Genomic DNA, 14,181 nt, shown 5'->3' with positions numbered 1-14,181 from the left:
ATCCTACCAATCCTTGACTTCGGCGATATCATTTACAAAATAGCCTCCAACACTCTACTCAGCAAATTGGATGTAGTCTATCACAGTGCCATCCGTTTTGTCACCAAAGCCCCATATACTACCCACCATTGTGACCTGTACGCTCTCGTTGGCTGGCCCTCACTCCATATTCGGCGCCAAACCCACTGGCTCCAGGTCATCTATAAATCACTGCTAGGCAAATCCCCGCCTTATCTTAGCTCATTGGTCACCATAGCAACACCCACCCGTAGTATGTGCTCCAGCAGGTATATCTCACTGGTCATCCCCAAAGCCAACACCTCCTTTGGTAGCCATTCCTTCCAGTTCTCTGCTGCCAATGACTGGAACAAACTGCAAAAATCTCTGAAGATGGAGACTCTTATCTCCCTCACTAACTTTAAGCATCAGTTGTCAGAGCAGCTTACCGATCACTGCACCTGTACACAGCCCATCTGTAATTAGCCCACCCAACTACCTCATCCCCATATTGTTATTTATTTTGCTCATTTGCACCCCAGTATCTCTATTTGCACATCATCTTCTGCACATCTATCATTCCAGTGTTAATACTAAATTGTAATTATTTTGCACAATGGCCTATTTATTGCCTTACTACATTTGCACACACTGTATATAGATTTTCTATTGTGTAATTGACTGTACGTTGTGTTTATCCCATATGTAACTCTGTGTTGTTGTTGTTTTTATCGCACTGCTTTGCTTTATCTTGGCCAGGTCGCAGTTGTAAATGAGAACTTGTTCTCAACTGGCTTACCTGGTTAAATAAGAGTGAAATAAAATAAAATAAAAAAGTCATAAAATATTTGTATTTTTACTCCGCAGTTTGGTTGGTGTGGAAGAAAAAAAACGGTAGGATGATTCTCTGTCTCTTCCTGGTTCAACTCTTCATACTCACTGATTCACCAAAATGTTACACAATGTGAATTTCATTTGTATGAAAGTGTCTTGATAATGTCTTAAATTTGTGTGTCTCTTTTTCATCTCAGGATATCCCGAAGACACCTGGATCGACTTTTTGACCAAGTTTTGTGGTGGAGTGTTTGGTAAGTTTTACCCTAACTTGACTCTGATCCATATTCAACCTGCTAACTGGCTCCCCACAGTAATACAAACACAACATTATTATTATTATTCATGCACTGCACCATATACACATACAGTACTTCCATGCACTGCACACATGCTTCCTCACAGCACAGGACAGGATTGTTGTTTCTGTCCCATCCCAGAAATCCAGAAATCTGTTTTAATTGAATTAGGGTCCTTACTAAGTAACAGGTATCTCCTATTGTGTGTGTTTGTGTGAGAGAAAGCGAGAGTGCGAGTGCACAGCAGTAATCCCACAACCCAGAATATTTCCACGTTTTCTTATATGCAAATTTAAAGGGCAAATACATCTTAAATTCAAGGAACTTCTTCTACTCTGTTTGCTGTAAACACATGTTGATGGATGGTGTAACATTACAGGGGATGCAGTCAACAATCAGAATTCTATTACCCCGGATAATGTTTATCACACTGTTGGGGATGATCAGGTTGCCAACCGTGGAGTTTCAGGGGTTCTCTCTGGGGTTGCCATGGATACAGTTTATAGCACTGTAGGGGAGAAGACACCTAGAGATTACTCCATGAATCAGAATGATAACAATCAGCCCACTAACACAGGTAATAACACTAACACACCTTTTACATGGTACTACTATGGGCCTTTTTGACAATGCAGATATGTGGAGATGTTGCCAGAAATGTGTTACTCACATTATTTGTGGTAGCATTTATTTGAAGAACATGTTTTAGTGACATCTACATACAGTATGAGAAGGTGATTACTAATGTGAGTTTAAAGTTAGCTGTGTGTGGACTAGCCTATATAAAATGTGTATGATGCAGTTGGAATCTGCAAGGGAAATGTGCTTTAAATGATGTACGTTTGATGAGTATTTGAAATAACCTGTTTGGTTTTGGTTTCTCTTCACATCTATGCATTTGTGCACTGTCAAAATGTCTCCAATAGAGGTAACATTGTGGATAAAGATTCTGTCACCTCCACCCCTTGCTAGTTTATACGTTCCAAAAGCCAATTATTTAATGTGCTTCAGTGTCACGCCCTGGCTCTGGGGACTCTTAAATGTTGAGCCAGGGTGTGTAGTGTCTATGTTATATTTTCTATGTTGATGTTCTAGATAGTTTAGATCTATGTTGGCCAGGGTGGTTCCCAATTAGAGGCAGCTGTATCTCGTTGTCTCTGATTGGGGACCATACTTAGGCAGCCTGTTTGGCACCAGTCGGTGTGGGATCTTGTTCCGTAAAGGTTTGTTTTGTGTAGCCTCAGGACTTCACCTATCGTTTGTTTGTTGTTTTTGTTCGTGTTGTGTACTACAATAAAGATGTACGCTTATCACGCTGCGCCTTGGTCCGTATCTTCCGTTAACGAGCGTGACAGAAGATCCCACCAAAAGAGGACCAAGCAGCGTGCCCAGCAGGAGAGAATAGCGATGTCTCAGGTGGGCAAATGGTGGTCATGGGAGGAGATATTCGCGGGGAAAGGGCCATGGGCAAAGGTTAATGCCCAGGCAAGAGAGGAGAAACGGCGCCAACCGTGCCGACGACGGACACCCGAGAGGCAACCCCAAGAAAATGTTTTGGGGGGGCACACGGCGTGGACGACGGGGCAGCAGGAGGCAGCGACAGGGCGTATCTGCAGAAGGGAGAGGGAGAGTGTAGAGGCACGGCGAGAGGAGCTGGTTAGGCAGCAGAAGGAGCGGAGGTTTATAAGGAAACCCAGTCCCGCTCCTCGCACCAAGCAAGTGGTGTGTGTCACCAGTCCGGTCCGGCCCGTTCCTGATCCCCGCACTAAGTTAGTGGTGCGTGTTCCCAGTACGGCCCGACCCGTTCCTGCTCCTCGCACTAAGCCAGTGGTGCGTGTTCCCTGTCCGGCCCGGCCCGTTCCTGCTCCCCGCACCAAGCCAGTGGTGCGTGTCCACAGTACGGCCCGACCCGTTCCTGCTCCCCGCACCAAGCCAGTGGTGCGTGTTCCCAGTCCGGCCCGGCCCGTTCCTGCTCCCCGCACCAAGCCAGTGGTGCGCGTCGTCAGCCCGGTCCGGCCCGTTCCTGTTCCCCGCACCAAGCCAGTGGTGCGCGTCGTCAGCCCGGTCCGGCCCGGTCCTGCTCCCCGCACCAAGCCAGTGGTGCGTGTGTCCAGTCCGGCACGGCCCGTGCCTGTTCCACCGGTGCCTGGTCCGGCACCGGTCAGCTGCTCCACTCCGGAGCCAGAGCAATCCGCTCCACCGGGGTCCGGTCCAACTCCAGTCAGCGGATCCACTCCGGAGCCAGAGCAATCCGCTCCACCGGTGCCCAGTCCAGCTCCGGCCAGCGGCTCCAGTCCGGAGCCTGTACGGGTTGATCCACCGTCGTCGGGTCCAGCTCCAGTCACCGGTGCCAGACCAGACCAGGGGAGCAACGGGGAGGTGGAGAGAAAGTGGTGGTCACGCCCGGAGCCGGATCCGCCTCTGAGGCGGAATGCCCACCCGGCCCCTACCCTGTTGTATTTGTGTGGCGCGGTCGCAGTCCGCGCCTTTGGGTGGGGGGGGGTACTGTCACGCCCTGGCTCTGGGGACTCTTAAATGTTGAGCCAGGGTGTGTAGTGTCTATGTTATATTTTCTATGTTGATGTTCTAGATCGTTTAGATCTATGTTGGCCAGGGTGGTTCCCAATTAGAGGCAGCTGTATCTCGTTGTCTCTGATTGGGGACCATACTTAGGCAGCCTGTTTGGCACCAGTCGGTGTGGGATCTTGTTCCGTAAAGGTTTGTTTTGTGTAGCCTCAGGACTTCACGTATCGTTTGTTTGTTGTTTTTGTTCGTGTTGTGTACTACAATAAAGATGTACGCTTATCACGCTGCGCCTTGGTCCGTATCTTCCGTTAACGAGCGTGACATTCAGTGTGAGTCTTCTGCTTTATTTGATCTGCTCCATGGTTGTCAATCAGAACATTTTGAGTTCTGAGAACTGTTTCCATGTTGTTTTGTTTGATATGACTGTTGCTGGTTTAGAAATGTGGCTTGTTTCAGAATGTCTCAAGACCTTTGCAAGTTTTGTGTCTTTAAGAGCTTGTGGTTAAAGCGTTCATCTACTGCAGGGGTAGGTAACCCTGGTCCTGGAGGACTGCAGGCACTTCATGTTTTTGATTTAACTGACCTGGAAGACCAGGTGTGGTGTGAATTTAGTCAATCACTGAACTGATCAATTAGCTCAGTTGGTCTGGTGTGGTGCCTAGTTGGCTATCCCTGACCTATTGTATGTTACAAATCAAAAAGTCAGGGTACAGGGGGTGGCTTGGGTCTAAAATGATTTTGTGAGCCTTGCGGTGGGCCCTGACCTTAAAGATCTCATCCAGGCTTTTCTGTTTGACTCCAAGTACCTTGCTTGCTGTGGTGATAATCCTTCTCAGCATATTTCTCTGGCTGACAGTGATTGCCAAACCAACAAACAATACAAAAAGTTAAATTAATCTCAATGAAAGATTTGTAAACAGAGTCAGTATAGTACAGTCAACATTAAAAGATCCCAGCTTTTTGAGAAAGTACAGTCTCTGTTGACTCTTTTTGTAGATCAGGTCTGTACATTTACTCCACTGAAGCGTATTGTCTAAGAGGACACCCTGATATGTGTATTCCTCTACAATCTCTATGTTCTGACCTCTGATAGATGTTGTACGCTTCCTGACGTCTATGCACATCTCTTTGGTCTTGTTGGTATTGAGGACATTTTACATTTTTGTCATTTAGCAGACGCTCTTATCCAGAGCGACTTACAGTGTGATTTGTCACACCACTCTACAAAGTCATTTAGGATGGTGTTCCTCGTCATCATGCAACAGGCTGATCAAGGCAGTGTCATCAGCGAACTTAATGATGTGTCTGTCAGTATGGAAACTAGTACAACTATTAGTGTACAGGAGTGGGGACAAAACACATCCCTGAGGAGAGCCTGTGTTGGTGGTGAGTATGTCCGACACGTGGGGAACTACTTTGACCCGCTGCGACCTCTGGCTCAGGAAGTCCAACAGCCACAAAACCATCCCCCCCATCTAAGGAGAAGTCCCTAATGAGTCTCTGTGCCAGAATGTAAGGCTGGATTGTGTTGAAGGCAGAAGAAAAGTCAACAGAACCGTGACATGGGATTTGGCGCCCTCTAGATGTCTATAGATCATGTTGAGGAGAGTAAGAACGGCATCATCAACTCCTCTGCTGGGCTGATAGGCAAACTGAAACGGGTCGAGGAGCTTCTGGGTGGCACTGAGAATATGACTTCTCACAATTTTCTCAAAGCATTTCATTAATAAGGATGTCAAGGCGACAGGGTGGTGGTCATTCAGCACAGAGGGATTAGATGCTTTAGGAATGGATATAATTATTGAGTTTTTCCACAATACTGGCACATGTTGCTGGTAGAGCGAGGATTGCTAAATGTCTGTAAAAACACCAGTTAATGGTTCAGCACAGTGCTTTAACACGTCCAGTTATTTTGTCTGGGCCTGGGCTTTTGTGTGCGTTACATCCCCTGAACAACTTTACAACATCAGCCTGTTTAACATCAACCCTCTCAAACATTTGTAATGATGCTTCCATTTCTTTTACCTCTGACACAAAGTCGTCAGATTCAAATCTTGAGAAGAAAACATTCAGTTCATTAGCCATGTTCTGGCCCTCATGTCTCCCAAGGTCAGCATTTGTTAGCCATGTTCTGGCCCTCATGTCTCCCAAGGTCAGCATTTGTTAGCCATGTTCTGGCCCTCATGTCTCCCAAGGTCATCATTGGTTAGCCATGTTCTGGCCCTCATGTCTCCCAAGGTCAGCATTGGTTAGCCATGTTCTGGCCCTCATGTCTCCCAAGGTCAGCATTGGTTAGCCATGTTCTGGCCCTCATGTCTCCCAAGGTCAGCATTGGTTTTTACCCTGCCTATGTGGGAGGCACTAGCCATGGATTCAATCCCTTGCCAGGCTACCCTTGAGTTTCCTGAGGAGAGGGTCCTCTCCACCCTTTGCTTGTATGCCTCCTTGTCCACCAGTATCTGTCTTTTGATATCACGTTGTCTAGCCTGTCTATTACCATCAGCATAAACTGCCTTCTTCCTATTAAGTAGTGATTTTAGATGTTTTGATACCCAAGGCTTATTGTTAGGGAAGATTTTACAGGTTTTAGTAGGCACAACTGACTCAGAAGTTTACATAGTCTGAAACAACATCTGTGAGTTCATCAAGATCAGAGCTGTCCTCATATACCTCATATATCCTCATATACCTCCCACATAGTACAGTCAAAACACCCTTGGAGATGAGTGATACTATTGTCGTTCCAGATCTGAACAGTTTTAACTGTAGGTTTCTCCCTCTCCAGGAGCCGACAGTAGGTTGGCCAGAGGTAGACAACATTGTGGTCTAATGTCCCCAGGGGAGGTCTAGTGGTGGCAGACAAATCATTTGGTATTGTCCCATAGCACAAATCAAGAGTCTTATTTTTCCTAGTGTGACATTTCACATACTGCTGGTACATGCGCAGGATCTTGTGCAAAGTACAGTTGTTAAAATCCCCTAAAATAAATGTGGGTGCGTCGGGGGAGATGGATTCCAGTTTCTGTGATAGATTATAAATAATCTCTGATGCTTTTGCTATATTAGCTTTTGGTTGAATGTACACAACGGTAACAAACAATTGGGGTGTCACGCCCTGACTCAGGGGACGTTATTTGTTGATTCAGGGTGTGTATATTCTATGTTGTATATTTCTATGGTGATATGTTCTAGTATGTCTATTTCTATGTTGGCCGGTGTGGTTCCCAATCAGAGGCAGCTGTCGCTCGTTGTCTCTGATTGGGGACCATACTTATGCAGCCTTTTGGCACTAGTTAGTTGTGGGATCTTGTTCCGTGTTATGGTATGTTTGTGTGCTACCTTGGACTTCACGTTTCGTTTGTTGTTTTTGTCGTGTGTTTATTCGTTTAAATAAACATGTATGCTTATCACGCTGCGCCTTGGTCCTTCTCTTTCGTCAACGAGCGTGACATGGGGGAACTCACAGGGCAGATAGTAGGGTCGCAGTGACACAGAAAGCAGTTCAAGTTGGGGGTACAGAGTATCTCTCTTACCAGGATCGATTTACACCACTGGTCCCTGACAAGCAGGCCACAGTGATGTTTCCCTGTGACGGTCAGATCACAGTCCGCTCTGACCAGTGTGAAGCTTGCCGGCTCCACTTCCCTGTCCGGTACTCTGTCATCCAGCCAAGTCTCAGTAAACGCCAGCAAACAGGCCTCCCAGTATTCATGTTGGAAGCACAGATTCTCTGACAGCTCATCCGCTTTCCCCCTCAGTGACTGGGCATTGATCAGCAAGGTGGTGGGTAAGGGAAGTTTGGTCTTTAATTTTTAAGTCTTTGTCTGATTCCCACGCGTTTTCCACTCGCAGACAATCAGGGATTATATGGGCCATTGGGATATCGATGGCGTTCGTGTTTGAGTTGCATTGTAGTAGGAACTCTCTGCTGTATTGGATTCCGCTGCCAGCAGCGTTTTCATCATTTAGTCCATCTGTAGCGGGTACACGATCAACAAGATCAGTCCAACACCCCACCACTGTAAAGCCATCGTTGACAGATGGTTTACAAACAAAGTGTACAAATTAAAAACATAAAAGAAGGTTACACACACTGCGGGATGCAACAGAGCCTTGCACTCCAGGAACAGAGTTGCCTATCCCTGATCTACTGTATGTTACAAATCAAATAGTTGTATCATCATCATTAAATATTGTCACAACAAAGATGTTTGAGAATGCTAAACTGATCTAGTCTCTCTTCTTCAACCAAACCACAGGCAAGTCAACCAGCTCATTTAAGACGTCATGAAGCAGAAGTAGGATAGATGCTCATCTGCATATCTCAGAATATCACGAGAACATAGATTGATTGCTATTTTATTTGAATTCTGTTGTTAATTACTTTAAGTAGGAAGTCGCTGTAAGCATACTGTGTCCATAATAAGTATATAGGTTGTATGTTGGGAGCTTTTGGGAAAGAGCACAGTTAGAAAGATATGGCATATAGAAGCAAACCGGATGGACATCATGAAAATGATCGGAGAGGTTGAGAGTAGAAGAAGTTCAGGAGCAAAAATAAATAAAAATAATAATAATATATATATATATACATATATATATATATATATATATATATATATATATATATATATATATATATATATATATATATATATATAAATAGAATTATTGTAAAATTAACTCTGTCCATAAGGTGTAGATAGTAAGTATAGACCGGAAGTAGAGGCCTGGGCATTGTTGTTCACTAATTTACTCCAAGTAGGGAAAGGATGGTGGGGTTGAAAAATAATAAAGGGGAGTATATATATATATATATATATATATATATATATATATATATAAAAAAAAAAATAAAAAAAAAAGGGGGGTTGGAAGTGATGCAGACAATTACATTGATAGAAGATACAATCTATCTGCAATATTAAGCTGATCCAACCCACGAAAAAATAAAAAATAAATAAATATATATATTTTTTTAAAGGAAGTCGCTGTTTAAGTCAATGACACTTGATGGTAAGACACAGTGGCATTCACCTGGAATTCTGCCACTTAGCATCCTTTTCATTGTCATCCAGAAGTGAACACAACAAATACTAATGTGGTCTGTGTATGAGAATGTTAAGCTCAACTTTTCTCTCTTCTCTTCTCCTCAACTAAAGGCTGTGATGGAGTCCAGCCAGAACAAGGCAAGTCATCCAGTTCATTTAAGACTGTATAAACAGAAGTAACTTATTTAAAGATGTATTATACAGCAATCACTCCTCCATTCCTGGTTGATAAAATTCTAATAGTTTACCTAATTTCATTTTATGTGAAAAAACAAGCAGTCATTGTGTAGAGAATCATTGTACCATCTAATCATTGTACCATCTAATCATTGTACCATCTAAACCTAAAATATATTTTCCAGAACCAAAAATATTGTATATTCAGCTGTTTGAAGCTGCTGTGCAAAACCAAAACGGGAAGCATAGAAATAGCACACATAAAACAGATCTACCGGTTCTTAGACTTGCTTTCAATGGGAATGAAAGATCTATAACTCACATTTCTATGTGAATTTCGTTGGGTCGCCCAAAACGTTACGTATTGTAGCTTTAAGCAGTGGTTGATGCAGTAGGAGAGAGGCTGTAGTTGATGTTTTCCTTCTGTGTGTGATTCTGCAGAGGTTACGGATCCACTAATGGCCTTCACCAGAAATCTGTTTTAATTTTATTAGCTACCTTTACTCACTAATGTGTGTGTGAGAGAGAGCGTTCACAGCTATAATCCCACCACCCAGAATATTTCCAAGTTTTACATTTACATTTTCTCATCATAACCTTATGCAAACTTAAAGGGCAAATACCTCCTAAATTCAAGGAACCTCTTCTACTCTGTTTTCTGTAAACAATGTTGATGGATGGTGTAACTTTACACGGTACGCAGGCAACAATCAAAATTATGTTGATGATCAGGTCGCCAACCGCGGAGCTTCAGGGATTCTCTCTGGGGTTGCCATGGATACAGTTAACAGCGCTGTAGGAGAAGTCTCCTAGAGATTACTCCATGAATCAGAATAATAACAATCAGCACACTAACACAGGTGTTAACACTAACACACCTTTTACATGGTACTTCTATGGGGCCATTTTGACAATGCAGATATGTGGAGATGTTGCCAGAAATGTTTCTCACATTTGTCGTGGCATTTATTTGAACATTGTTTTTGTTGAGACATCTACATACAGTATGAGAAGGTGATGATTACTAATGTGAGTTTAAAGTTATCGGTGTGTGGGCTAGCCTATATAAAATGTGAATGATGCAGTTGGAATCTGCAAGGAAAATGTGCTTTCAATTAACTGCCGTGATGAGTATTTGAAATAACCTGTTTGGTTTTGGTTTCTCTTCAAATCTATGCATTTGTGCACTGTTAAAATGTCACCCATAGAGGTAACACTGTAGATAAAGATTCTGTCACCTCCACCCTAGTTTGTACGTTCCAAAAGCGAATTATTAAATGTGCTTCAGTGTGAGTCTTCTGCTTTATTTGATCTGCTCTATGGTTGTCAATCAGGACATTTTGAGTTCTTAGAACTGTTTCCATGTTGTTTTGTTTGATATGACTGTTGATGATTTAGAGATGTGGCTTGTTTCAGAACGTCTCAAGACCTTTGCAGGTTTTGTCGTCATAAAGCAGAAGTAGCATTAGATGTAGCATAGATGCTCATCTGCATATCTCAGAATATCACAAGATCTTAGATTGCTATTTTATTTGAATTCTATTGTTGATGACTGTAAGCAGGAAGTCACTGTGTATGATGCTATGCCTACTGGTATCCTTTATTGTGAAGTTATTCTTGTTGTCAAAATGTGGGGTTAGTAAGTGGTAATTTGTAGGTGAGATGGTACTGCCACAGACCTTTGCTAGAATCAAGCTTTGACTATTGTTCCAAGCAGATGCAGGGTTATGCTGAAATATCAACTGTGAACAAAGTTTTCTTCTTTAAGCTCTACTAACAACAGACAATATAGGAGTCATACAACCCTTAACGGAGGAAGTTGATTTAAAGACAAACTTTGCTCTTCTGTCCTCAGGGACAGCTGGCAATAATGCCAACAGTGTTAAGCCGGTGACAAAACCTGAAGAAGGTAAGTCACAGATGGAGGTGATCGTGGTATTCCACTGGAATTCGACAATCGAATAGGTTGAGGATTGTTAGAACAAGTCGGATTTGAAAAACATATATTTTGGTGGGTGGGAGGGCTTGCACTGTCTACGAAACCACTGTTTGGGAAACACTGGTGGTTCAGTAGAAAGGTTGTAGTAAATGTTTTACCCTCTCTGTGTGTTTCCTCAGGGGGCAATGATAAGACTAAAACGGACAGCAGTGTTGGACCAGTAGGCAAGGATGAGACTAAAATGGCTGGACCAGGGGACGACCTAAACACAGCTGAAAAAGGAGAGGTGAAAGCAGGTGTGTATGGGAAAGGGATAGTTCACCTCAAGTCCCGCTGAATAAATGGATAAATGTACAGACCTCAGTCTCAAATAGATGGGAAAGACTGGTATCATCTTAAACTGTCATAAACATTCATAACACAGCAGGAATCAGTGCCATTGTAATTACAGCATTCTTGAATCACATTAATTTTGAATGATTTTATATCTCCAGTTGAGTTCTCCTATTGTGTTTTCTTGCAGAGGGGTCCATGCTGCTGAACGAAGACAGGGTGAGGTACCACAATGACAATGGAGAGGGGGCAGCAGAAGGGAATTCAGTATTGTAGGACGGTAAGTTGGAGTGTGATAACAATGTAGACTGTTTTCACTTCATTTCCCTTTATTGTGCAATACTTCTACCCCACTCTGGCCAACTCACTGTAAGTAGACTGTTAGTCTGTTACCAACTCTTGTTCCTACTGATTTATTCCTAACTGACGTCTCTCTAGCCAGGGAACTGTGGACCAGAGGTACACAGAGGATCATGAAGACAAGAGAACCCACTGTCTCATCTGGGCTACCAGCGCTGGAGGACAATGCGCTGTAATGTCCAGAGAACATTTCTATATCAATAGACTGATTGATGATTGGTGAAAGGGAGGTCCATTTATAAGAGTCACCTGTCCATTCACATAGTTAAGGTCAGTGTAGTTGAATGTTGTTTTGTAAATAATGTCCAAAGCTGCAGCTTCTACTCTGCATATTTCTGAGCTTCCACCTCTGTCGTCTCTTCTATTTAAGAAGAAGTGTATGTCTAGCAAGTGTTATGCACATGTCAAGATATTGGTCAAAAAGCAGAGTCATTTCACTGGGGGGGGTAATTTGCTTCTCATACTCCTACATAGTTAGTATCCTACTTTGGCAATCAGCATTTCTAATGTTATTTTTCCATGACAATTTGTATCAGACTTTTGGTAAAAAATCTGTCGTTTTTGCTCATATTGACGTAATAATTTTGTACTACAGTTCTTTTAACCTGTATATAAATCTAATTTTGTGCATGTATGTATGTAATCATATCACTGTGCTGTGTGTGCTGTGTATAGTGTAGTGTGAGCAAGGCACTTAACCCTAATTGCTCCTGTAAGTCACTCTGGATAAGAGCTTCTGCTAAATGACTAAAATGTGTGTTCTGCCTCATGCCTATTGTATTGTGTGTTTGTGTTACAGGGAGGCACCAAACAGTATGGAATAACCTAATCTGAATTAATCTGCAAAAAGGACCGTCATTACTTTGTGTCACTGTCAACCTAAAAATATGTTTAGCGTACAATGGATATTGCATAGCTGTGAAATCGCTAGCTAGGTTATTTGACCTTTGTCATAGGCTACATCCATCCTATTTGTTTAAATGGAGTGGCTCAACAAGCAAGTTTGACGTTAACTTTTACAGAAAGCTCATGTCTGCTACGTAGGCTGAATAAATAGCCTCAGTCAACATACTATAAAACTGTTTGTTACAAACAAACTAGAAAATTGACTTAAAAGAAAAGGCTCCCAGTGCCTCTGATGAAGATATGGTTGATGAAACTACGGAAAGCCACTCATTTCCAACAGAAGAGAAGCAAAGTGGCGGGGGATTGTTGGGCGCAGGGTTGCCAGGTCAAGCTACAATTTGTAGCCTAATGACTACTCAAAACCCGTCAAAAAGGCATGGAAACTAACCCAATAAAAAAAATTCACGGCAAGAGGAGTTGCCATATCTATTCAATAAACCCTTTTCCCATAACGTTATCGAGCCAATGAAGAAGGAATATCGTAGTAACTTGTAACGACGTTAGAAGTAAAATTTGGTTTCCTCAAAATAATAATTGCAAGCTATGACATGACCTATATTGGGGATTTATTATTCTCCTAAACTGATGGGATGACTAACTTAGAAAGAATGCAGTCTTGACTGGGCTAATGTAGGCTGTGACACCTGGCAAGGCTGTGATTGATGTGAAGAGCTGCTTTAGGGGGTAAAATTAGATACTGGTTCTTTGTGATCTATGAGTCTTCCTTTGACTAGGAATGATGTCTAAGGGAGCTGGCTCTTCTCACTATGATAGGTTGTTATGATAATCTTGTGCCTGGCTGAAGTGTGTAACAAATGGCGCCGAAGAGATGAGAACAACCCCTGAATCAACGGATTGGCTGAGATAGTTTAAACCACGCTCAAGTCTTTACTCTAATTGGCCAGCAGAGAAGTGGGAAACTTCCTCTGTCAGAGTATTTGGGTATTGTTTCTGGAACAATGTTTTAGTTCTCTGGAGTGTCCTGCGAGACATCTCAGAGAGTCCGTATATACGAAACATCATATTTACCATTGAAGGTTTTTGCATTAATTAAAATAACTAGTATACCTTAGAAGTCGTGTTGACCTCTTTTGTTCCTAATACCAGATTTGAATTGACGCGACTTTGACAATTCGTGACCCCGACGCGGTCTGGTAGAAGGGACTTCGCTGGATACTGTCCGGCCCATTTGGTCAACTCTTTAATCGAACCGTGTGTTTCACAAACTGCCCGGGCTTCTAAAACGGTAAGCAGATACCTGTTGTTAAATAACCAAAGATCTGCACATTGGCTTTATCCAAATTAATTTTGTGAAACACCTGTCTGATGTAAGTGAACTAAATTGTGAAACTATTATGAGTAGACAAGCACAATATTGTGACATGCAAACCTTTGCTAAATGTGATGTTTAAAAAAACCATGGTACCAGAGAGTGTTGATTCTACCGGCAAGGTCCGCTAAGATACGGCTAGGTTCAGGAGACAATACTGACATCTACCGGCAAGGTCCGTAATTGCGACATACGGCTAAGGTTCGGAAGATATAGGGAATAATTGGCTTAAGTAATTGCTATCGACAAGGTTCGTAACTACGACAGTACGACTAGGTTCGAAGAATTACACCGGCAAGGTCCGTAACTACGAGGATACGGCTAAGGTTCGGGAAATTTTAGATAATACTGGTGACTGGCAAGGTCCGTAACTAAGGGTTGCGGCTAGGTTCAGCACAGTGTTTTGAATAAAATAGACGCGGCTGTAAT

At 42.9% G+C, this 14,181-nt stretch overlaps 1 protein-coding gene across 3 annotated transcripts in view; it reads left to right on the top strand.

Annotated features, from left to right (window-relative positions):
* Positions 1-12,285, top strand: part of LOC311125833 (uncharacterized protein) — a 43,213-nt gene extending 30,928 nt beyond the window's left edge. The window contains exons 5-11 of one of the 3 annotated variants that reach the window (XM_084199862.1): positions 865-891; positions 1,029-1,085; positions 8,819-8,845; positions 10,740-10,793; positions 11,003-11,119; positions 11,347-11,436; positions 11,595-12,285. In XM_084199862.1, coding sequence (XP_084055988.1) covers positions 865-891; positions 1,029-1,085; positions 8,819-8,845; positions 10,740-10,793; positions 11,003-11,119; positions 11,347-11,432 — 368 coding nt within the window. In that variant the 3' untranslated portion in view covers positions 11,433-11,436; positions 11,595-12,285. The remainder of the gene's footprint in view (positions 1-864; positions 892-1,028; positions 1,086-8,818; positions 8,846-10,739; positions 10,794-11,002; positions 11,120-11,346; positions 11,437-11,594) is intronic. The other 2 variants (XM_084199863.1, XM_084199861.1) reach the window with 2 other exon arrangements.
* The last annotated feature ends 1,896 nt before the right edge of the window (positions 12,286-14,181 follow it).

Source organism: Coregonus lavaretus, assembly GCF_964263955.1.
Source record: "Coregonus lavaretus genome assembly, contig: HAP1_SCAFFOLD_533, whole genome shotgun sequence".
Lineage (NCBI taxonomy): Eukaryota > Metazoa > Chordata > Actinopteri > Salmoniformes > Salmonidae > Coregonus > Coregonus lavaretus.
Note: the sequence above shows the minus strand (reverse complement) of the source record. Positions and strands in the feature narration are given on the sequence as shown.